This window comes from Mytilus trossulus, chromosome 10 (assembly GCF_036588685.1).
Source record: "Mytilus trossulus isolate FHL-02 chromosome 10, PNRI_Mtr1.1.1.hap1, whole genome shotgun sequence".
Classification (NCBI taxonomy): Eukaryota; Metazoa; Mollusca; class Bivalvia; order Mytilida; family Mytilidae; genus Mytilus; species Mytilus trossulus.
Genome location: NC_086382.1, coordinates 31,347,974 through 31,374,605, shown reverse-complemented (window position 1 = coordinate 31,374,605; position 26,632 = coordinate 31,347,974). Strand labels below are relative to the sequence as shown.

The 26,632-nt window shown below is 31.9% G+C and overlaps 1 protein-coding gene across 3 annotated transcripts; it reads left to right on the top strand.

Annotated features, from left to right (window-relative positions):
• The first annotated feature begins 357 nt into the window (after window positions 1-357).
• On the top strand, window positions 358-25,365 carry LOC134687206 (serine/arginine repetitive matrix protein 1-like). Of its 3 annotated transcripts, none has more exons than XM_063547316.1 (15): window positions 358-483; window positions 2,408-2,497; window positions 6,640-6,765; window positions 8,790-8,960; window positions 9,294-9,403; window positions 9,935-10,228; window positions 11,718-11,873; window positions 12,291-12,458; window positions 13,137-13,200; window positions 13,686-13,818; window positions 14,867-14,990; window positions 15,616-15,684; window positions 17,114-18,194; window positions 19,344-19,460; window positions 23,594-25,365. In XM_063547316.1, the coding sequence occupies exons 1-15, from the start codon at window positions 460-462 to the stop codon at window positions 23,711-23,713; spliced, it is 2,847 nt and encodes a 948-aa protein (XP_063403386.1). In that variant the 5' UTR covers window positions 358-459; the 3' UTR covers window positions 23,714-25,365. The 3 variants fall into 3 exon arrangements, with proteins under 3 accessions (XP_063403386.1, XP_063403384.1, XP_063403387.1); XM_063547314.1 differs by having other exon boundaries at window positions 388-677; XM_063547317.1 differs by lacking the exons at window positions 358-483; window positions 2,408-2,497 and adding an exon at window positions 7,811-7,921 and having other exon boundaries at window positions 6,661-6,765.
• The last annotated feature ends 1,267 nt before the right edge of the window (window positions 25,366-26,632 follow it).

Genomic DNA, 26,632 nt, shown 5'->3' with positions numbered 1-26,632 from the left:
TAATTATTGAACAATATTATGAATGTTTATAAGATAAAAAAAAAAAGAATAATAAATGTACATTTCCAAAATATGTAAGCTTTTCATATGTTATTTAATACAAAACTGAGTTCGACTGTAAAAAAGAGCTTTGTTAAATGTCATTTTAAATAAAATTCCTGTAGAAGAAATCAAATCCTCATAATTCCATTTTGAAGGTTTTCATTACAATTTAACGACTTGGTATCCAATTTAACCAATCTACTCCAATATCGTTGATTGGTTTAATTTTAACTGATTTTATGATATATTTCATCATTGAGGACCCTTGTATTATAGTTATGGACCATACTCGGAAATTGTAGTACGTATTTTATATTTTATTTTTTGGCCGCCTCAAAGTAATTCCGTAAACAATGCACTCTGGGATAAAGTTGCGTCCATCTTGTTCAACACTGAAACGTGCACCAAAGTTTAAACATGACAGACGCCGGCTTTTTCAAGGTCTAGACTTAGCACCAAGAACTGTTTTAAGCTTCATTCAATCGTCAGCGTATATGCACAAATCTAAAGTCAAGGGGGTTAATCTTACACATTGAGCTTGCTACAAACAACCAGACGGTAGCTGTTGATCAACCAACTAGCGACACAAAATATAGACAAAAATGTCACTGCCATTTACTTCTTCGTCATACAAGGTCAGAATAAAAATCACCCAGATATTATTTTATCAAAAACTAATTGCACAGTTAGCATATGGTAAGCCTTGCATATTACCTGAAAATGCCAAGTATTTATCAGATTTCAAAAACGAAAGTAAACAAGGTAAACCGAAAATAAATCGCAGAAACAAAATCTAGTACAATGCTGATTTATTAAACTTTTCTTTCATTTCTTGATTTTATTGGAAAGGCTAGTATTATGGGTCCGTGATTTGTCTCTAAGTCTGGCTATTTTGTTTTCCAGGTAAATGCTTTCATTTTGGTTAAATGAATAAATAAAATTATCTGATGCAGACCTGGGGTGTAAGGTGGTCTAACTAGTTGAGTTGGGGAAGATATTCTTTGGTACAATTGGTTAGAACGCTGCCTTTAGATCCTGAGGTTGAGGGTTCGAAACCCGCTGGTACCATCCATAGATTTTCATACAAAACTAATCCTTTTTGCCAAGTCTTGTGAAACCTAATTTGAAGTGCTATTCTGATTTAGAATCCCTTGTCAAGTTCTAGGGACAAATTAATGCGCATGTATTTTCACAATAAATTTTAATAAATTCTGAACAGCTGATATGTTTTATGATCAATTCTTCAGGTTTACACTATGGCGCTTCAAGAGTATTAGGCTCAGGATTTGAGTGAAGAAATGTATCAAAATTTACTAAAAATTCCGTTACCAATTACACAACATTTTATTTTTATGTATATCGCAATAATGGTAATATGCAAGAGAAAGACAAAATAGACAAAATGATAGAATCTTAGATGATGCAATTGATCGCAGTATAAGGGAAAGTTAACCCTTTCACCGATTGCTGCCCAGACAGAAGCTACTCTTAGACGATGGCTTCCCTGGCTACTTTTACTCAAGTGGGAGATCTTCATAATAAATGTCAATAAAAACTTGTTTGTAGTGATTTGTTTATTTATTTCATTCACTGACACCATGTTCAGTTTTTTTAATTTTTTGATAATTTTTTCCTCATAAGATATTCAAATTTTCAATTTTTCGGCATTATTTCAGTGAAATTCTCTAAATTCTGCTTTTTGACCCCAAATCGTCATTTTTTAACCCAAAACGGCAAAATTTTGAAAAAAATATGAGGCTGAACAAATTCTTCACACTGAACGATGTCCATTCCAAGTGTTCTGTAAAACGACATTTTATGTCAAAAAAGTATACTAGTTCGGCATCAATTCTTCCATATTCTTTCTAAAAAAATGTTCCCTCATTTCAAATTCCCCGTAAATTTCCTCTGATTTTGACACGGTTTCCAACAAATGGAAGCGCCATGTTTACACTTTCATCCGGGTTATTCATCAAAGAAAGATAACTCATGTTTGCACTGTTTGAGCGGGAAATATAAAAGATGTATTCCGATACCGGTAAAACGGGACTCATCGTCAGCAGTCTGAAACGTGAATCCGGGTAAACCGGGACTCATCGGCGAAAGGGTTAATGTAAAATATCATAATATACAGATGAAGTTATTTTTTTTTACCTCAAAGCTGATGTTTAAAAGTTTTAAATGGTTTTGTCAACTGAATTTTTGAATTTGAGAGGTTTATAGAATAAAATCTTTTAAAAATTGTAGTGCAACATTTGTCAAAGTCTGAATAAGCAATCACATTTGTTACGCTTGGCCTCATCAATGTTTATTTAACCATGTAATGAAGAAATATTATTGGAAGAGTTATTATTGCTTATTTCAGGGCACCAGTGCTGACCAGGATAACAGATTCTCTGACAAGAAGAAGAAGTTAATGAAACAGATGAGATTTGCTGATGCTCTAGAATCTAAGGTAGATACAGAACATGTATGGTAGCGAGCTAATTTTATAACAGGTACCTGTATTATTCATCGACTCTAAAACAGCCATTTTACTATGGATTCATGTATTTTTGTTAGAACAAATTTTCGATGATTGATCCAGGGCTTTCCATTGAAGCCGGTAGCCGGCGGAAATCCGCCGCTTACGGTGGCTTCAAGTGCCGGCTACTTCACTGACAAAAATATAAATTCAAAAAGAAAAAAATATCTTTTTCAAATGTTTACAGGCAGCCGAGAGACGTATTGTCGCAAAGTCGCGGTCACGATAAACAAGGATGAAAAGTCAGTGTTTACCTTGGGCTAAATATAGTTCACATGAATTCAGGTCACTGATTGGTTGTCTATTTAAAGTCAGAATGCATCGTTTCTTTTCAAAGATAACAAGAGAGACGTTCCGGTGGTCATTGAACGATAACAATAGAGAGGTTCCGATGGTCATTAACCTGTTGGCTTTTTTTTGCTTTTAAAACGTGAAGACAATCAGATAGGATGACAATCTTATGTTATGGAATACTATTAGTCAAACTAAAGAAAGTGTAGTAGATCATATTGTTCAGAATCTGGAAAACAGTATCTTTTGAAGTTCATTTTTAGCTCACCTGGCCCAAAGGGCCAAGTGAGCTTTTCTCATCACTTGGCGTCCGGCGTCGTCCGTCGTCGTCGTCCTGCGTTAACTTTTACAAAAAATCTTCTCCTCTGAAACTACTAGGCCAAATTTAACCAAACTTGACCACAATCATCATTGGGGTATCTAGTTTAAAAATTGTGTCCGGTGACCCCGCCAACTAACCAAGATGGCCGCCATGGCTATAAATAGAACATAGGGGTAAAATGCAGTTTTTGGCTTATAACTCAAAAACCAAAGCATTTAGGGCAAATCTGACATGGGGTAATATTGTTAATCAGGTTAAGATCTATCTGCTCTGAAATTTTCAGATGAATCTGACATTCCGTTGTTTGGTTGCTGCCCCTGAATTGGTCATTTTAAGGAAATTTTGTTGTTTTTGGTTATTATCTTGAATATTATTTTAGATAGAGATAAACTGTAAAAAGCAATAATGTTCAGCAAAGTAAGATCTACAAATAAGTCAACATGACCAAAATGATCAGTTGACCACTCTAGGAGTTATTGCCCATTATAGTCAATTTTTAACCATTTTTCGTAAATCTTAGTAATCTTTTAGAAAAATCTTCTCCTCTGAAATTGCTTTGCCAAATTATTTGAAACTTGGCCACAATCATCATTGGGGTATCTAGTTTAAAAATTGTGTCCGGTGACCCTGCCAACTAACCAAGATGACCGCCATGGCTATAAATAGAACATTGGGGTAAAATGCAGTTTTTGGCTTATAACTCAAAAACCAAAGCATTTAGAGCAAATCTGACATTTGGTAAAATTGTTAATCAGGTGAAGATCTATCTGCCCTGAAATTTTCAGATGAATTGGACAACCGGTTTTTGGGTTGCAGCCCCTGAATTGGTAATTTTAAGGAAATTTTGCTGTTTTTGGTTATTATATTGAATATTATTATAGATATAGGTAAACTGTAAACAGCAATAATGTTCAGCAAGGTCAGATTTACAAATAAGTCAACATGACCAAAATGGTCAGTTGACCTCTTTAGGAGTTATTGCCCTTTAAAGTCAATTTTTAACCATTTTTCGTAAATTTTATATATCTTTTACTAAAATCTTCTTCTCTGAAACTGCTTGGCCAAATTGATCCAAACTTGGCCACAATCATCTTTGGTGCGTGAACTGGCCATCAAACCAAGATGGCCGCCACGGCTAAAAATAGAACATAGGGGTAAAATCCAGTTTTTGGCTTATAACTCAAAAACCAAATAATTGAGAGAAAATCTGACATGAAGTAAAATTGTTAATCAGGTCAAGATCTATCTGCCCTGAAATTTTCAGATGAATTGGACAACCTGTTTTTGGGTTGCGGCCCCTGAATTGGTAATTTTAAGGACATTTTGCTGTTTTTGGTTATTATATTGAATATTATTATAGATATAGCTAAACTATAAACAGCAATAATTTTCAGCAAAGTAAGATCTACAAATATGTCAACATGAATGAAATGGTCAATTGACCCCTGTAGGAGTTATTGACCTTTGTAGTCAATTTTCAATCTGCTTCCTTTGTTTAATATTCACATAGACCAAGGTGAGCGACACAGGCTCTTTAGAGCCTCTAGTTCAAAGCCCACGTGGTGTTCAGAGAATCAAGGTCAAAAACGAAAGTAGAATATTGTCGACTCGAGCTCAAATAAATAACATTTCCAAATGATTTATGTATCCGACTTATTGAACAGTTTACAAAAAAAAGAGAAAATCAGAGGATATATCAATTTTCTGTCAATGCTTGAGAAATAATTGTATGATTTAAATACGCGTAACAGTCTTTAGAGAGAAAAGGGGGGGTCATTTGTTTACAAATGCACGTAGTTATGCAAAATAAATCGATCAAGATTTCTAACAAACCGGCTGATTATTTAAATAACACTCCTTTAAAAATAAACGAATTTTAAGCATAAGGTAATGAAAATAAAAAACTAACATAAAAAAAAATGAAATTTCTTTGAGTTTTTTTTCTTTCTTTCTTTAATTTCATACATAAAAAATGGTCATTTGAAAGATGAAATTAGGTGCCAGGAGATTGCAAGAATGCAGGATTTTGCTCTATTTATGCCAGACCCCCTGCCGGAAGGCACCAAGCTTACAGCTTGGTGGGCGTCCGGCTTCGCCGAACGCAAATGTTACAGCCACCTATAATTTTAATTGAGCCTTCTACTTCAATTTCAATGGAAAGCCCTGTTGATCCAGAATTTCGATTGATATTTGTTAAAATGGTTTTGCCAAAGTCTTTTTACAAAGCTATAGAAAATATGTTCTTCTAAGTTTGTTGAACATAAAACATTTGTTGGTGACATATATCCCAAGAATATTCAATAATGATAAATCTAGTGTATTCTCTAAAGAAAAAAATGACCTTTTATGGAAACTAGTTCCTGCTGTGAGATAGCATGTGTCAGAAAAAGAGAACACACATTTGGTAATTCTAAATTTAGAAAATTATAGCAACAGGTCAGGCCTTAACAATAACGATTGTCCGGTACCTGGTTCTTTGTATGGAACTCTTTAAAAGGTAAAAGGTTTACTGTTCTCCGAAACCAGTCTTACTGATCTGAATCAATGATGCGCTTTGTAGATAAGGTAACTTTACAGAACAGTTGGTCACATGACAGGTTAAGCTCCAAGATTAATTGACAGTTTGGCACTGTAGGAGACATATTTAGTAGACATGATTGATAGACAGTTGGGCAAGGCAGAAGACATTTCGGGACCGAGACAAATCAGTACCACCTGTTGCTACCTTATTCTGTTCCTTAGAATAAATACCATATCGGTAATATTTTAACAATTTTTTTTTTATTTACCATAAAATTTACAAAATCATATTTGATCATAAGTAGAAAAAAACAATACTTGCAATATGGTGACCTATAGTTGTAAATTTCTGTGTCATTTTGTCTCTTGCAGAGAGTTGTCTCATTGGCTATCAGACCTTATCTTCTTTTTATTGATTGCATTTGAATAAACTTTTTTCAACTTTAATAAAAAGAACAGGATACAAATCCAATGAGTGTACTGGCCTATCAGATGGTGCCTCATGTGCAGAGTCTGATGAGACTGGCATTGATGAAAACTAGAACCTATGTCCTGTAACATGACTAGATTAGTTGTACTTGACTCACATTTTTGAAAAGTATTTCAATAGAATTCATCAAATTCTTTTCTATTGAATAAATTCATTTTGTTCCTTTAATCAACTTATGATGTGAAAAGGTTATTTTTTATAAAAAAAAATTGGACAAGTAACCATTTCATTCGGACAAGTTATCTTTGGTATGTACTTGTCCTACTGGGCAAGGGGCAATTTGAAAAAAAAGTTTATTATAGAGGCCTGCAGGTATGTATGTAGATGTTAAAGATGACTGATGTTATCAAAAAGATAAGTGTCTAAAATTTGTCAACAAAAATAGATAACACGTTGATCATGTGTACCATAATGAAAAGAGTAACTTTGATCTTTACATTCTATTTTCAGGTTGATATGTCAAAAATAAATGTAGACAGCATAAAACCATGGATTGCGAAAAGAGTGACAGAATTATTAGGCATTGAGGATGATGTCGTAGTTGAATTTGTTTACAATCAGCTGGAAGAATCTAGGGTAATTTTGTAACTGATAATATTGAAATGGCTTTACTACTTAAACAATTTGTTTTGATTTCATTTGTCTATGTTAGAATTAATAATTGGTAGGTACGGTAAATGTTCTAATTAGGTAATAAAGCCACAGGGTCATTGTTTTGTCGGTATTTTTTCTTATTTCTTTTACTGTATGCAATATGTATTTTTGAATTTTTGCCGTAGTCGGGAGTACAATAAGTTTTCATGTTATGTATGTAACATATTTTTGAGCTCACCTGGCTGAATGCTCTGCTTTCATTTGGCATCCATTGTTGATTAGACTTAACCAGTTGCATTGATAATGTTTCTTTAGTTTACCCTCATTTTATGAAAATTTGACCCTTTGACTTCTGTGAACAGATCTTGTTTTTGACCGACTGATTTATACGATTACTTTCCACAAAAAAAAACCCAGACCATTAAGTGTTGATATGTAGAGAATTTATTTCATAGTTCATCAATTTTTTTGTGTATTTAAATCTTTTTTCCTCTCAACATTTAATATCCACACATCTTAAAGATGTCAAAAGATGTCATATGATCCTTGACATATAAATAGTATAAATTACCTGCTGTGGATTCATTAGTATTCGTTGGATACCAATTTTTGTGGCTATCGTGGGTACCAGTGAACCACTAAATTAAATGTTCAAAGAATAACAAATTTCCTATTGGCTTATATTCAGACTTTAAGCAAAACCACAAAATTTAATATCCACGAACATGCACGTTTTCCGTAATCCACGAAAATTGGTACCCACGAAAATAAATGAATCCACAGTATTTAAGTTATTTTAAAAGAATAAGAAGCAGATGTGTTTTCTCTCTATTAAATGGGCTCACAAGGAGCATAGTACAATAGATAAATAAGTGGTGAGCGACAGTCTTGGTAATCAAAAACTGTTATGAGGCTTTTCTTTATGCTTCCTATCTGCTACTTGAAAAAATGCATATAGAAAGTTTATTTAAGGTACAAGAAAGAGTTTTATCAGTAATCTAAGTTAAGTTTGTAAATTTTTATTCAGTGTCAGTCACCATCAAAGAAAACTGAATCACATTGCAAATATCATTTATGGAAAACTCTTTAATATTCCAAACAAGTTCTTAGTTTCTTGGACAATAGAAAAATGCAAATTGTAAGTAATTTCTAATATATTTTATTAATACAAGAAAACTACACTTATTTCTGTAAACAGATATTCTGGTTAAAAAAAGTATTGTTTTTGTTGATTGTCTTTTCATGGAAAGTTTAACTTATATTTTGATGTTTCCTCTCTTAACAATCAGCGATGATCATATAATTACCTCCCTTCAAGTCCAAGAATTAAAGGGCTACGACACATAAATCTTAAGGAGGCAAAGACTGCATGCCGATGGCAAATCGGTTTGTATTGAATAGTTCAAGTTAAGTATACCTATCATTCCAAATTATGTTTGTATTGTAATGTAATAAGTGTTTTTACGCGGGAAATCTATCGTTGATTGTGCTAAAGAAATTGAGGATGACAATGAAGTTTATAAAGTTGTCAAAATTAACAATTTTTCTTTCCATGCTTCTTGTGTCATATTGTCAAACTATTTTTACTGTTATTTCTAATACTTATTTGATTATGATTAAAGGTTTCTCTTATGAAGAAATGAAAGAAAAATGATCAAAAGGATTTGAGGTAGTCAGAATGATATACATGATTTATGCACGAAAGATGTATACCTTTAAAACATTCACGCCATTTAAACAAAATGTATTCATGGTTAATGTTGTGTGTATCGTAATTCGTGTCTAAGGCAAATTAACAACAATTTGATGACTTATATTGCGCTGTATTTTATTCATTGCACCACTTTACGATTTCCGATTGCATGTTAAAGTTTGAGGTCTTTATAATCTTATTTAACAAATTACTCTTCAAGTTCTTCATTTTAGTTTTCTTGCTTAAGATTTCATGGCATTAAATTTAAAAAAGCATGCTTCATTGGTTTTCTTCCCAATTTGTCTCGCTGCAGCATCCAGATCCGAAAGAAATACAGATCAACTTGACTGGCTTCCTGAACCCCAGAAATGCCCGTATATTCTTGGGTGAGCTATGGGAGTTATTGGCCAGTGCACAGGCTCATGTGAGTGGTATACCTGAACAGTTCATTGAACAAAAGAAAGAAGAAATAAAGAAAAGACAGGTGAGAAACAGGATTTGACCACCAAAGTTTTGCTTTTCATGCCCTCCATACATATGTTTGTTCAGGGTTTTATCAACTTTACCTTATAATTACGTTGTCTAGTTTTAAACCTGAAAAGTTAAGATTTTATAGTCTTTTACAATTGGTGCTGTTATCACATTAAAGAAAGTTGGGACAAATATAAAGTTTTGAAGATTTTGTAAAGAGGCAATGTTTGTGTGTATTGTAATTTATATTCAGTGATAAATTAATTATTTTAATCATTTAAAAAAGTGCCATGATTCTCTTTTCAATACGTTTATTTTAAAAATTGTATTTTGATTTTAACCACAGATAGAGCAAGAAAGAATCCAGGCTAATCTGAAAAAACATGAGGAACAGATCAGAGAACAATTGAGTAGAGAAAGGAAGGAGCAAGAAAGGAGAGACAGAGGCTCACCAAGGTAAGAAAAAACATAATGGTACAGTTTTAAATCACTTTTGCTGGGGTGAGTGCTAGTAAATTAAGGAGATAGCACTCTTTGATTTAAAGCTCCATGAGCATCATAGTAAAATATATCTTAGTTGTTTCTCAACTGTCTAAGGAGAGTATGGACATCATTCCTCATAATGAGCTACTGTGCTCAGCAAAATACTTTTAATATGGTGTAGATATTACTCCAAACAGTATTTTTCTTTATGCTTGTTTTCAATTAATTAGTGTTGAAATAAATCGAAAAAATTCTTATTTGTGGTTTAAATAAGATCGCAATACTGTAAATACAGAATTATTGAGTGCATTTATTAATGCAATTTTGTCATTTTAGGCTGAAATTTTTGCAACATTTAGAAAAATCTTCATTAATTTAAAAAAAAACACTTCAAAATGCGAGTTTAAAATATTGTGATTATAACCTTGTCCCAATTATAAAAACATCGCAATAATTTCTGAATTTACAGTACCTCTTATATATATTATTTTTATGTTTGAACAGAAGGTCAAGAAGTAGATCAAGAGAAAGAAGACGAGACAGAAGGAGTAGATCAAAAGAGAGAAAAAGAAGTAGGTCTAAAGACAAAGATTTATCCAAGGACAAGGCCAAATCTGATGATGAGCAGATAGATGAGGAAGATGATGAAAAACCTAAAGACACCAATAAAGAAGAATTGGACGTGAAAGAAAAAGAAAATGGCATAGATGTGGAAGCTGGGGATACAGAGAAAAAAGAAGAAAAGTCGGGTTCTCAGTCGCCAGAAAAAAAGGAAGATTCAAACGATAAAGATAAAGAGTAGGTGTTTTAAAAATAGTTTGTATTTGCATTATGTACACCAGCGGTTTATGATTTAGTATTTGGTAAACCAATCACTTCAGTCAGAATTTAATCTTTTTCCACAGGTGGTCCTTGAAGAAAATTTGACAGTCCTAACTAAATTTGTTATTGCAAAATTCCTAAACTGTCAGTCCTTAGCAAAACTTTGGTGGGCAAAACCTTGGGATCACCACTTTTAGAGAGAACTCTTGACTCACACTACAGAAACTGTTGCAGGAACTCAAATCATTCACTGGTAATTTCTAAAAGATGCACACACTTTATTCTCAACTATCTTATAATGGAGATAAATCTTCAACAGTAAAATGTGACTTCAAGTTCAATAAAACAAATGTGCAGCTACTGAGTTAGTGAAAATTTGTATGTTACAGTCCTAAATCCTACAAGCTTATCATCAAATGCACAGGTTCACTTATTGTAACTGCAGAAATTCATTAGTGCAATGATACTTTTGCTAATGTTGATAAGTTGTGCAAGTTTTATAATAACTTTTTTTGTGCTGATTTATATTTCAAAAGGAATTACCTATCTAGAGGAAATGTAATTTTGACATGAAAAAAAAGATTTAAAAAAAAAAAAATTTTGAATATGTTAACTGTTTTAACTCAGAAATATGATTTTAGGATGATTATTCAAACAATTTTTTGTTCAATATACAAATTTGTCTCTTTCTATACCATTATTAAATGCTAAATGTTTGTTGTTACAGTTAAGAGTATGTTACAGTCCTAAATCCTACAAGCTTATCATCAAATGCACAGGTTCACTTATTGTAACTGCAGAAATTCATTAGTGCAATGATACTTTTGCTAATGTTGATAAGTTGTGCAAGTTTTATAATAACTTTTTTTGTGCTGATTTATATTTCAAAAGGAATTACCTATCTAGAGGAAATGTAATTTTGACATGAAAAAAAAAGATTTAAAAAAAAAAAATATTTTGAATATGTTAACTGTTTTAACTCAGAAATATGATTTTAGGATGATTGTTCAAACAATTTTTTGTTCAATATACAAATTTGTCTCTTTCTATACCATTATTAAATGCTAAATGTTTGTTGTTACAGTTAAGAGTATGTTACAGTCCTAAATCCTACAAGCTTATCATCAAATGCACAGGTTCACTTATTGTAACTGCAGAAATTCATTAGTGCAATGATACTTTTGCTAATGTTGATAAGTTGTGCAAGTTTTATAATAACTTTTTTTGTGCTGATTTATATTTCAAAAGGAATTACCTATCTAGAGGAAATGTAATTTTGACATGAAAAAAAAGATTTAAAAAAAAAAAATATTTTGAATATGTTAACTGTTTTAACTCAGAAATATGATTTTAGGATGATTATTCAAACAATTTTTTGTTCAATATACAAATTTGTCTCTTTCTATACCATTATTAAATGCTAAATGTTTGTTGTTACAGTTAAGAGTGTTATGTATGATTGTAGAGAGAATGACGAAAAGAAAAACGAAAAAGATGAGGAAGATGAAAAGAAAACAGATGACAAAAGGAAAAGATCAAGATCTAGGTCACCAAGCCATGATCGACAAAGAAGAAGTAGATCTAGATCAGATTATCGTAGGAGACGGAGGTCAAGGTCAGGGTAAGCAAGATTTATCTTATTTATAATTATGTGAAGTCTTAAACCATGTTTAAGAGCAAAATAGTCAGTCTTTCAAAGTGATGCTGTTTCATTTTTTGTTCATACATTGCTTCTATCAAAAAAGATTAATTGTCAGGTCAATTAAATTATGATCTTATCACCAATATAACAATGTAACACTCTGATAAAGCTGTCATTTTTTCAGGATTTTGGAAGTAAAAATCAGATATTGATTTTGGAATGTACATCTTTGGCTGCCAAACAGTGCCTGTTCATTGACATGAAAATGCTTTTTTTCAGATTTAGATATGTTGTTTCCTGTGACTAAATGGAGTTGAAGTTCAATTTTCACAATTTTAGCTTTTCACGTTCAGTTTTAGCCCTTTACCAAGAACTCAAATTTTGATTATTTTATAGGTCGAGAAAAAGATCATATGCAAGAAGATCCAGGTCGAGAGACAGATATAAAGTACCTTCAAGGAGAGGAGATCCAAGAAGGAGATCAAGGTCACCAAGATATAGGCGATCAAGAAGTCCTAAAAGATCCAAGAGAGAACAGTCACCACCAAATCGTAGACCTAAGAGGTATTTCAACACTCTAAATAATAGACAGGAAGAAAAATTGATTTGGGGTGGTATGCATGTAGAATAATAAAAGATAATAAAACATCACACAGAAAGGAAGATCAGGGTGAACACATGTGCTATTCTGGCACCCTCACAATAAAAAAAAAATGGTAGTAAGTCATTTATGTGCATGTTGTAACTTATGAAAACTTGAAAAGCACAGCAAAAAAGGTTTAGAAAATTCATCATCTGATAATGATGTAAATATATCGTCAGATCGTATGAATTTGTATTATGCTTGCTTTTTCAATGGAAATTGTGACGTCACATTGAATTCTAACTACATGTAGATTGAAAACCCATATGACGATACATGTTTCAAATACCAAAACATGATCTTCAATACCTCTCATTATTTTGGAAACGGCAGATCTATAACACACATTTTCTATGGAAAACTTAGATGTTAGAAGATGAGGAATGAGTGCCAATGAGACAAACAGCAAGCTATAGAGAGCACAAAAATGACTAGTGTAAAACAATTTAAATAAGAAAACCAATGGTCTAATATTCATAAAAACACAAGAAATGTGAAACACTTATGAACCACATCACATATGACAACCACTGACCATGTGCTGACCAACATATTTAAAAAAAAATAGTAAATAAATTAAAACATTTTCTCTTTTATAGCTCTTCAAGTAGCGGCTCAGATAGTTCTGATTCAGATGATAGCAATGCTGATAAAAGACCTGTGGTAAGAATTCTATTAAACAATATTTTAAAGATCGAGTTAGATAAAAATTGTACTTAAAAAAAAATTGAGCATGCAAATGTTTCTTAATATATATGGTAAACTTGGTGTAAGGGTTGGGATCTTTTAACTTTTTAAAGACTTTTTATATTGAAATAGTAGAAGTATGAAAAACCTTTCTCAATTTTAGTTAGGTTGTGCACATTTCAGTTGAAAAAAGTATCTCATATGTTTTTATATGCTTTTTAGCATGTCATGTCTTATTATGACATGCTTTTCTGATTATGAAAGTTTACAAAATTACAAAATTTATAAACTATTTTCAAGTGAAAGTTTTAATTTATATATTTTTTTTCTCTAGGAGCTTATAAGTAAGGATTCCAGAATAAAATATGTTTAGAGATTGATTATATTTACTATTTATACATAACTATACACCTAGGTTACATGAATAAAATATTTACATTGACTTTTTGTACTTTTTTCAGACAGAGAATAGTACTCAGGATTCACCAGAGAAGACTGGTGTCCAGGCTAAGAGAAACTATCGTAAGCACGAGGAAAGTGGTGATTCTGACTCGTCGTCAGGTTCTTCTTCTGACTCCTCAAGGGGGTCAGTTGGTAAGTATTGCATGTGAATTAGAGATAATTTCCTAATGCATGTAGAATAAGACTTAGGATAACTTGTTAAGTGTGGGTGGTTGTTTATCAGGGTTCTCACTAAGACGAGTCCATGAGTCCTGGACTCATCAAAGTCTGTCTGAACTCACCATTTTAAAACTGGTGAGTCCACAGATGCATCAACATTGAAATACTTTGTAAAAACTAAACACAGGAAAACACAAATATCATCATTGTATAGCAAAAGTTTAAAAGTTATCTGAATTTAATGTCATTTCATTGCTCTGTTAAGAAATGGAAATTAAAATTTTACATTATATTGCAATACAATATTTTCCTCTTGCTGTTGGATTCATCATGGCTAAAAATGATAAGTCCCTGGTCTCGCCTTCAAAAATCCTTCCTGAGAACCCTGTGTTTTATTTAATGAATGGCTATTATTTATTTTGAATTTATTGAACCATAAAACTAATTTTTGACTCTTCACATTGAATAATCCGCGAAGCGGATAAAGTAAAATGTGAGGAGTCAAAAATTAGTTTTATGGTTCAATAAAATCAAAATAAATTATTGCCATTCATTATAAATAAATTTCTATAAAAAAATAAGGCTCAAAGAACTTTTTACATTATTTATATTAACAATAACAACGTACACACAAGTTGGCGTATGAATATACAACGTCAGAGTGGGCGTGTCGCCATAAAAATTGACAACATTGAAAATAAAACTAATAATTTTAACCAATCAGAAGACAGTTAATACACCAAATTTATTTATATACTGATATTTGCTAATTTTGGATATTCGCCATCTTATTGTTCAAATTGGTAACAGGCATTTTCTTGAACAGCTCATCTATAGCTATAAACAAACAATACATAGTTTAAACAAGTATTAATCATCATAAAAATAGATTACTTTATGTTTTTTTTTAGAACTTTGCAAACATATTTTAATTAAATTTAATATATTTCTTGATTATATTATTATAAATGGTGTTGTTTAAAATCTACAATAAATTAAAAGGATTTTGTCTATTTTACAGGACGTAAACCACCTCCTAGAAGAGACAGACGATCTCCACCACCTAGATGGGATCCACCAAGATATAACAGATATAATGACAGAGGAGACAGAGGGGGGAGATACTTCCCTGATCAAAGACAAAGGTACTATTTTAATCTGTAATATTCAAATTTTAACTGTTGTCTCGTTGTAGCATCTTTGCCTAGAGTTAGTGTGTTCGCCTAGATTGTGGGATGTTTGGGTTTGAACCCAGTCTGGGTTAAACCAAAGACTTAAGATTAAGTATTTGCTGCTTTTTCACTAAGCACACAGCATTTAAAAGTAAGATCAAAATTAAAATATTTCTTTGCAATGTTTGCAAAAATGCATTATCTGTATTTCATAACTTTTGCCAATCTAGGCACACCTATTTTGATTTTCAACCATTTAAGTGAACAAATTTTTAAAGCATGGGTGTATAAGACACACTCTTAATAGTAGAATATCATTTTCACTACAACTAAATATTTATAAATGTTTAAATTTTGAGTGTCAGTGAGCAGCTTAAAGAACCAGAAAATCACACTCCATAAAAACCTATTGACAACGAAACACTGTCAGTTAAAAATTCCCATCTTAATATATGTAAAAAAAAAAAAAAAAGAAGAAGATATTCCAAGTCTAAGACCATTTTATATCAATCATTATCTAAAAAACCACATTTCCAATACTAAATCAACAATCACATGCGCACATATTACATTAAAGGTTTCTATTTCTATTTTTCAGATATTCTGACCCTAGGAGAAGTCCGCCACGTTATTACAGTCCTCCACGGTTCAGGAGATCCCCTCCAAGGTATGATTCCCATCAAGTTCTCCAGATCCTTTTGTCATGTTTTCTTGTTTTTATCAAAGTTATACAGATTATTCTCTTATTTTTATGCCCCACCTACGATAGTAGAGGGGCATTATGTTTTCTGGTCTGTGCGTTCGTCTGTCTGTTCGTCCGTTTGTTAGTTCATCCGTTCGTTCGTCCGTCTGTCCAGCTTCAGGTTAAAGTTTTTGGTCAAGGTAGTTTTTGATGAAGTTGAAGTCCAATCAACTTCAAACTAAGTACACATGTTCCCTATGATATGATCTTTCTAATTTTAATGCCAAATTAGAGTTTTTATCCCAATGTCACGGTCCACTGAACATAGAAAATGATAGTGTGAGTGGGGCATTCATAAACTGGGGACATATTGTTGTTCTGATTAAATCTTACTTCATGGAAAATCTGAAGGCTGATCCATTAAAACTTGAACAGAAATGTAAATCTTAATGTTCACTTACCTTCACAGAGAAAAAAAAAGCAATATTGCAAGCATTCAACTTTTTCCTCGTAACAATTTCTTCTTGAAATATAGTTTACCTTTAATACAATTTTTTTTTTTAAGATGGTTAACAATGAAGGCTTATTATTGACTGCCTTAAAAGCCATTTTAACTGAATCAGAAATATCAAATTTTGTAAAAAAATGTTCTTGCAAATTTGTAGTCAACAGGGGCATTTATAATTTAGTATTACATTTGACCATATTTCTGTCGGTCCCATTTTCATTTCATCACTCTTAACTTTATGTTTATAATCCTGGTACCTTTGATTTATAACTATTATATAACTCGTACACAATGCTAATTATCAAAACTCTGATTTTCAAATAGGTAGTGATTCACTTACAGTTCAAGAGTTCAGCCTTTTTATCACTTGGTTCAATTGTGATGCCCCTTTTTCACTTGGAAAATTACTGTACTTCCGAATTATAGTTTGTCTCACCCGAATGATGAAACTTAAACACATTGCTAAGAACCTCAACATGCACACAACAGTTCAAATTTGGGTGTATATGAGTCATTTACTGCTCTAAGGTTGTGGAATTCTTAACTTGAAAAATTGTGAATCTTGTACCTGGGGGATTAGAGTCCTCAGAAAGTCTCCTTTCCTGAGAATCTATTTAAAAATAACAATTTTTGTGGTTTTTTGTATCTTTTCTTTGACCCTTTGGATAATTGAAAGAATATTTGTAGTTAAATCACCTTTTAAAATATCAGATGTCTCTGTTGTAGTAATACATTAATCTGAAAAATACTTTATATAAAAAATCCATACAAATATTGTTATAAAAATGGAAATATTTGAAAATAAATGGTTTGTATAAGTTTGTAAAAATAACATTTTATTTTTGTAAGTTTTTATGCAGGGGAACATTAAGAGATTTATAAAAAAAAGAAAAATGTATATTTTAGGAGAATGAGAAAAAGATCAGGGTCTGAATCTCCTCCACCACTCAGGCGAAGAATGTCTCCTCCAGATTTCTATAGAAGGAGGTCTCCAGGAAATTTTGAACGCAGACGTCCTTCAAGGGGTTCTCAATCTCCACCACCCAGGAGACGTTCCCCACCTCCGCCAGCTAGACGCTTCAGAGAGGAATCTCCTGACTCCAGACCAAGGAAAAAAAGAGATGAAGTTAAACGTCCTTCACCGTCAGATTCTGAAGAAGAACAAGAACCTGAAAAAAGTAATAAAGTTCAAAAAAAAATTAACACATCTGATGGTAAAAAGCAGTCTGAATCCGACTCTGAATCTGACTCTGGTTCTGAAAATGAATCATCAGGAGAAGAGTCCCCAGCTGCTAAGGAAAGTCGTCCACAACAAAAGAAAGTTTCACCACAAAGAAAACCTCAGCCTCCAAGAAAAGGACGTGAATCTTTTGAACAGTCTCCCCCTCCGAAAAGAAATAGACAATCAGAGGATCGGCTGTCACCTCATAGACCTAAACGCGACTCTGAATCCTCTTATGACTCACGACAGAAAAGAGGAAATGATACAAGGCAGAGACCGCAGTCAGAATCTTCTCCTGAAAAGTTAGCAGATACAAGAGACTTAAGAGAAAATAAGTTACGTCAGAGAGAAAGACGATCACCTCCTCCCCCATCTCATAGACATAGATCACCATCTCCCCGCAATAGAAAACGATCATCTTCACCTGCACAGTCTAGAAAACATAAACATGCCAGCCCGAGTAGTTCATCTGAGGGTTCACAATCACCTCCGCCATCGAAAAAAGTGTCCAAAGATTCATTACGTCATCCAACGCCACAAAAGCGTGGTCGTGGAGATGTCAGTCCAGATTATGTTACTGGTTCTAAACGATCACGATCATCACCTAGTCCTGACAAGAGACAACCAGCTGAAGAGGAATATCATCGAGTTGTATCTGTAAAAAAAGATCGAAGTCCTGTTCGAGAGAGAGAAAATTCAAAGCCAGATGAAGAAAGAAGAGAAAAAGTCAAAGTGAAGAAAGATGTTTCTCAAAGTGATTCAGAGGTATGGTTAATGATAATAAAAAGTATGATATAAGTTCAGCTGCTAACTTGTTTCCCATAGAAACACATAAAAAATTCTGTTAAGAGTTTTGGGGAATAATCTCTGCTTCAGTAGGTGGAAAAACTTTTTTTCAGAATTGATTTAATGAAATCTGGAAAAAATTATTAAAAATATTACTTGCATCGAATTCACTTTTAAAAATTCCTGAATCTGTCCTTGCTCCAATACGTTATAATGCAATGGTAACACAAAAATGCATATTTGCAAAAGCTAAAAAAAATATTTCTTGAATTTATTCAAAAGTATCCAATATATTTTTTGACATGAGTAAAGCTTTGAATTTTTTATGTCCTTAATATGGCAAACTTCTACTGTCAGACAAAAAGTAGAGGAAGTCATAGGATCTGTACAAAAATATTCAACTTATCTTGGTTTCAATTTTGACATCCATGTTTGTGTGTGTGTGTTGTCATGAATTTAGAAAGTATGAAATATGTGGAAACTAAGATATTTTTTGTTATTAAGACACTTTTTACAGTGTATTTAAGCTCAATATGTTTTTGTCCCAAAATAAATAAACACACAAAAACAGATAAAAAAATCCATAAATTTTAACAAAGGTGAGTCGCAATAAACAAGTTCCAAAAGAATACTGATGAGGGTCTTCCGCTTTGCATTCAATTATTGTAAAGTTGTCATAGTTTTCTTAATACTAATTCTTGCAATTAGTATACTTTTATTTTATGGATTCATAGGAGGTTAACTTGCCTTCATAAACAGGAATAACAAGTACATAGACATCTGAGTTTTCAACATATCAATGTTAAACTGTAGTAATCCTTTGTAGGTCATGAAAGACCAAATCGCTTTTTTCTTATCAGATTGCTATAAATTGCACTCTAAACAAATTAAAAAAATATGATGATTTACCATTTAATTTTATGAAATCTTAATATGATCTTTTTCAATGCTAAAATATGTGTATTGACATTATTTAGAGCTTTCGAAAAGTCTTCCAGAATATTTTGTTAACAGGGTTGTTTATTATTGATTTATTCAAGAATTGCAATGTAGAAAAAGTATATAAATTAATGTAACTTGTTGATTGTTTTAAAAGAAACATAACATTGAAGAGATTTTGTTTTGTAGGATTCAGAATCAGATGCAGCCCATAAGAAGAAAAAGAAGAAAGAAAAGAAAAAGCACAAGAAGCATAAGAAACATAAGAAACACAAACATAAGAAAGACAAGGGGCAAGGAGATGAGGTGAGAATATCTGTTACCAAATGTGGAGCAGGATATTAGGTGCTTACCCTTCTGGAGCACCTAAGATCACCCCCCAGTTTTTGATGGGGTTAGCGTTGCTTAGTCTTTATTTTGCTCTTTTGTGTACTATTGTTAGTCCGTTTCTTTTTGGCCATGGTGTTGTCAGTTTGTTGTAGATCTATGAGTTTGAATGTACCTCTGGTATACCAAGCCTTTCTTTAAAAGCAGATATCATGTCATGATCTGCCCCTTTTCATGCCTTGCTACATGTATTAGATTGGATGTCAATTAACCAAATTTAGTATTTACTGGCCTCATAATTTTTTTGAGACATCTTTTTAAAATCTGGAACTTAATCACTTTTTATACGACCGCAAATTTTGAAAAAAATTTCGTCGTATATTGCTATCACGTTGGCGTCGTCGTCGTCGTCGTCGTCCAAATACTTTTAGTTTTCGCACTCTAACTTTAGTAAAAGTGAATAGAAATCTATGAAATTTTAACACAAGGTTTATGACCATAAAAGGAAGGTTGGTATTGATTTTGGGAGTGTTGGTCCCAACATTTTAGGAATTAGGGGCCAAAAAGGGCCCAAATAAGCATTTTCTTGGTTTTCGCACTATAACTTAAGTTTAAGTTAATAGAAATCTATGAAATTTTGACACAAGGTTGATGACCACAAAAGAAAGGTTGGGATTGATTTTGGGAGTTTTGGTTTCAACAGTTTAGGAATTAGGGGCCAAAAAAGGGCCCAAATAAGCATTATTCTGGGTTTTCGCACAATAACTTTAGTTTAAGTAAATAGAAATCAATGAAATTTAAACATAATGTTTATGACCTCAAAAGGAAGATTGGTATTGATTTTGGGACTTCAGGTCCCAACAGTTTAGGAATTAGGGTTCAAAAAGGGACCCAAATAAGCCTTTTTCTTGGTTTTCGCACCATAACTTTAGTAAAAGTGAATAGAAATCTATGAAATTTTAACACAAGGTTTATGACCATAAAAGGAAGGTTGGTATTGATTTTGGGAGTGTTGGTCCCAACATTTTAGGAATTAGGGGCCAAAAAGGGCCCAAATAAGCATTTTCTTGGTTTTCGCACTATAACTTAAGTTTAAGTTAATAGAAATCTATGAAATTTTGACACAAGGTTGATGACCACAAAAGAAAGGTTGGGATTGATTTTGGGAGTTTTGGTTTCAACAGTTTAGATATTAGGGGCCAAAAAAGGGCCCAAATAAGCATTATTCTGGGTTTTCGCACAATAACTTTAGTTTAAGTAAATAGAAATCAATGAAATTTAAACATAATGTTTATGACCTCAAAAGGAAGATTGGTATTGATTTTGGGACTTAAGGTCCCAACAGTTTAGGAATTAGGGTCCAAAAAGGGACCCAAATAAGCCTTTTTCTTGGTTTTTCGCACCATAACTTTAGTATAAGTAAATAGAAATCTATGAAATTTAAACACAAGGTTAATGACCATAAAAGGAAAGTTTTTATTAATTTTGGGAGTTTTGGTCCCAACAGTTTAGGAAAAAAGGGCCCAAAGGGTCCAAAATTAAACTTTGTTTGATTTCATCAAAATTGAATAATTGGGGTTCTTTAATATGCCGAATCTAACTGTGTATGTAGATTCTTAACTTTTGGTCCCGTTTTCAAATTGGTCTACATTAAGGTCCAAAGGGTCCAAAATTAAACTTAGTTTGATTTTAACAAAAATTGAATCCTTGGGGTTCTTTGATATGCTGAATCTAAAAATGAACTTAGATTTTTGATTATTGGCCCAGTTTTCAAGTTGGCCCAAATCAGGGTCCAAAATTAAACTTTTTTGATTTCATCAAAAATTGAATAAATGGGGTTCTTTGATATGCCAAATCTAACTGTATGTAGATTCTTCATTTTTGGTCCCGTTTTCAAATTGGCCTACACTAAGGTCCAAAGAGTCCAAAATTAAACTAAGTTTGATTTTAACAAAAATTAAATTCTTGGGCCTCTTTGATATGCTGAATCTAAACATGTAATTAGATTTTTGATTATGGGCCCAGTTTTCAAGTTGGTCCAAATCAGGATCTAAAATTATTATATTAAGTATTGTGGAATAGCAAGTCTTTTCAATTGCACAGTATTGTGCAATGGCAAGAAATATCTAATTTCACAATATTGTGAAATAGCAAATTTTTTTTAAATTAGAGTTATCTTTCTTTGTCCAAAATAGTAAGCAAGAAATATCTTATTGCAAGATTTTTTTAATTGGAGTTATCTTTCTTTGTCCAGAATCAACTTAAATCTTTGTTATATACAATATACAATGTATATTCACTTTTTACTACCAACTGATAAATTTAAATAATCTTTACCATTCAGTGATAACAAGCAGTTTTTTACATCTTAATATTTTATGATGTATTTAAATGAGTAGTTTTTGTTGCAAACTCCATTAGAATATTTTGATTGAGATTAGTTTTGGAATAAGGGAAAGGGGGATGTGATTAAAAAATTGGGTTCAATTTTTCTCATTTGAAATTTCATAAATAAAAAGAAAATTTCTTCAAACATTTTTTTGAGAGGATTAATATTGAACAGCATAGTGAATTGCTCCAAGAGAAAACAAAAATTTTAAGTTCATTAGAACACATTCATTCTGTGTCAGAAACCTATGCTGTGTCAACTATTTAATCACAATCCAAATTTAGAGCTGAATCCAGCTTGAATGTTGTGTCCATACTTGCCCCAACCGTTCAGGGTTCAACCTCTGCGGTCGTATAAAGCTACGCCCTGCGAAGCATCTGGTTGAAATCTGGAACTTAATCACTTTTTAAAATCTGGAACTTAATCACCATTTTGTCGAAAGAAACAAAACTATGGAAAAAAATTGGTTTCAAGTTGCGACTCAGAAATGATATAAAGCCCCATTTGTTATCATTTACAAACCCTATTGTGTTTTTGATAAGGCTTGATTGAACAGTTTTCAAGAATAGCAGGGAAAAACTGAACAAAATTTTTAATTGAAGATCCTTTAAAAAAAAATGTATGATATATGACAGAATTAAGGTCTTGTGAACATATATTTAGAATTGTAGTCTTTTGAACAAATATTTTATTAAACAAGTCTGGACTTAACTTTACTGTATAAAAATAAATAAATGCAAGAATTGCACACATTGTTAATCAATTTTATATTTTTTTTACCGGATTTTTGTGACAAAAATGTTGGTTATTGATTTGAGGATGTAAGGCGGGCGGCAATCAAATGTTGTCCGTACATTAACTCATGAACCGTTCAACCAAAGCTTTTAAAATTTTAATATGTTGTTACTGACAACTAAATATAGGTCAAGTTCAATAATGGCAATTTTGACTTTTACCGTTCAGGAGTTATGGTACTTGAAAGATTGAAAAATGGTGTTTCCAGTCGAGTCCGTGCATTTTCTCATGAACCATTCAACCAAAGCTTTTAAAATTTTAATATGTTGTTACTGACAACTGAATGAAGGTCAAGTTCAATAATGGCGATTTTGACTATTACTGTTCAGGAGTTATGGATCTTGAAAGATTGAAAAATGGAGTTTCCAGTCATGTCTGTGCATTTACGCATGAACTGTTCTACCAAAGCTTCCCAAATTTTAATATGTTGTTACTGATGACAAAATAGAGGTCAAGTTCAATAATGACGATTTTGACTTTTACCGTTCAGGAGTTATGGTTCTTGAAAGATCGTAAAATGGCATTTCCATTTATGTTGTTGCATTTACTCATGAACCATTCATTCTAAGCTTTTCAAATTTTAAATATGTTGATACTGATGACAAAATGGAAGTCAAATTTGATATTGACGATTTTCACTTTCACCATTCATCAGTAATGGTTCTTGTGATATTGCCAGGACACAAATGAATGTTAATAAATCTGGTTTGCTGTCGTTGTGACAGCCTCTTGTTATATTGAAAGATGGGTCTTCAATGCTCTTCAAATACTTACTATTTGTCCTTAATTTCAATCAAAGGTTACTGATGAGTCTTTTGTATACGAAACAGATGTAAGCGGTACAAAATTTTAATCCTGGTATCTATGATGTGTTTATTTCTACGATTATTTCAATATTTTCATCTTATTGTATGTCTATATATTTCAGAAGTCTGGCAGTGAAGATGATGACGAGGACGATAATCCAGAAGAACTAGAGCGTAAATTGAGAGAAAAGGCATTAATGTCAATGAAAATTAAGGCAGCTGGCAATAGTAATTCCCCTTAGTACTTTTGTATTTATGTTTATTGAATTGTAAAAATGAAATTTATAAAAAAAAACTTTTGTAGATTGTGGTTCAAATATTGTGTATAAATATGTGAACAGGTAAACAATAAATTACATTCTTGTGTTTAAAATTTATAACCTATAGATTTTTTTATATCAATAAGCAGTTCAAAAATAATATATTTCTTTCTGAAACTGTTCTAATTACATTTTAACCTATAAAGTGTTCAGTGACTTTTCACCTGGTCTGATTTTACTTAGAAACACTCACAACTGTTATTTTTTTTTTGGTAATTTTGTATTTCTAGCCTGCTTTAGGTGACTATTTTTATTGTGTTGAATTCCACTTTTTATAGCAGTTTTGTTTTGATTTTTTTTCTTCATAAAGTTAATACACTACGACACTTGTAAGAAACATTGGTTTACACCTAAATGATTTTGGTTGTAAGATATGTACATTAAACTACATGTCATGGATTTATTTTTTCTTGTTTCTATTTTTTCCATTTAACTGTATTTTATTGAGAGGTTATACAGACAAATGTGAAAAAAATTGTTGCATGTATAAATAAAACCATTGTACCATACTCATTAGAATATACTGGGTGACTATCAAGATTCAAATAAAAAATTTAGAACACTTGAATCATAACCAGTTCACTTTTTGAAATTTTAGGAATTGTTTCTTATTGGGCAGGTAGTCGTATTTAGATGCTGTAAATTCAGAAATTATTGCATGCATTTATTATTCGATTTTGTCATTTTAGAGTAAAATGTGACTTTAATTTTTTTGCAATATTGAAAAAACATCCTTTTAAATTCATATAACAAATTAAAAAATGTGAGTTTAAATTATTGCGATTATAACCTTGTTGCATTTTTCGCTGTAAAAAAATGCTCGCCACAATTTCTGAATTTACAGTAGCATTTTTAGAATTGTGTTATTGAATTCCATGAATTATGTAGTAAATCCCTGTCTGTTTGATATTAACTGACACCAGAATTGATTTAATTTTTGATGTACAAGTGAAATGTTTTCATAGTATTTCTAGTATCTCATTTTTATAAGTTATCAAGCCATCTGTAATGGTAGTGTGTATGTTGAATTTTAAAAGAATGATTTTGCATAAACATTGTATACAGATGCACATCATGGATCTACGTTGTTGAATAATGTCGATTAAATTAATAGTAGTGCTGAAATGTAAATTAATGAAGTTAAATAAAAAACGATTTTTACTATATTTAAACTCCCTTAATGTGAAAATATAGATATTTTACTTATCCAAGATACTGATGAGAGACTAGTAATTTTCCAGTGGCGGATCCAGAATTTTTCATAAATGGGGGCCTACTGACTGACCTAAGAGGGGGTCGCTCCAGTCACGCTTCAGTGATTCCCTATATAAGCAACCAAATTTGTTTCCTAGAAGGGGGGGGAGCCCCCTAAATCTGCCTCTGTTTTCTCCTTGTAGTCTAAGGGCAAAAGAATGAATAATTATTTGAAAGTATCTTAGTTCCTAGGTAAATGTTTTCTTGGTTTATTTGAAATCTTTTTGTTTGTGTGTTTCTATTAATTTGAGGTTTCAGACTGTTCCCATAGCAAATAAATGGTTTAGGTGTGCTGTTAAATATTAAAAGTATGACTCATACATAGATGCCAACCATTACGATTTTTGCGTAGTTTTTCCGATTTTGCGATAAAAACTACGCTATTACGGTCAAAGTCAAATAGTTACGGATTACCAATCATCGCCGTTCAATTTTGTAAAACGCGGATTTTTATCATTACTTTTCTGTCCTGGTCCGGTATTTAGAAAACGCCACTGTAATGCTTCTGGTTTCTCGGGAGTTATCAACCTATTGTTGAGTAACTAACTGACTTCCGAAAAGACAAACTTGCATTTCCCCCTTTCTCTACTTCTCCTTGACAAAACGAAAATGTACGAGTCGAGAACATCTGAACAATTAATTAATGGAATACATACTACAGACAACATGTTAAACGACAAATTTTAGTGCACAGCACTATGCAACCACTCGTCAGTAATTTTTATGGATAAATGCACGTTTATGAATGATTACTGAAAACATTTCAAAAATACAGAAAATTTGATAGTTTGTTACTGATTGTGTCAAAAGGGGGTTGGCATCTATGCTCATAAAACAAAAAATCATGAAATGACATTGTACCTATTGTGTCAGTATTTGTTATCTCCCCTTAACTTACTCAATTATAGCTCAATTATAGCATAATTACTTTTAATAATGATAATTTATGACTGTATGTCACTTTGGTTTCCTTCTCTCTGTTAGTACAATAAATCAGGAATGAAAGAGGGAGAGTAACCTTTCAATTCAATGGAAATTGTCAAATTAAATAGTGTGCAGATAGTTAATCATTTTATTTACAGCATATTTAAAGGAAATTAATGGTGATTTTAACAAATTGTACCAAGCATTAACTTGATACTTTAGGTGCATAAACATTTCAGTTTGCATGATATTACAAAGACATTTGAATAGATGGACATTTATAATGGCAGTCTTTATGTTGATCTAGTTGCCATTTTTTTAGGTTCCACGTACTGAAAAAAAGAGGAATTATTAGTTATTCAATCAGATTGTTGCTTTTAAATATTTAGAAAATATTGTTTATCTATTTATAATTCACCTATGTCAATATATTCATCTTCACTTTTCATTTATTGAGTTTTTTCATTTGATTTTGTATTGTCACATCATGCTGTTAATTTGAAACGTGCTTGTTTTTGAACCGTTAGCTTGTTAATTATAAATTAATTGAGCCGACTTCTGTATATGATTATGTACTTGGGTACAATAAAGCTTATACAAATAACTGTTTGTTAATTATTTATAGTATTCTGTTGGCTACAAAAACAGGTTTATGTAAGAATA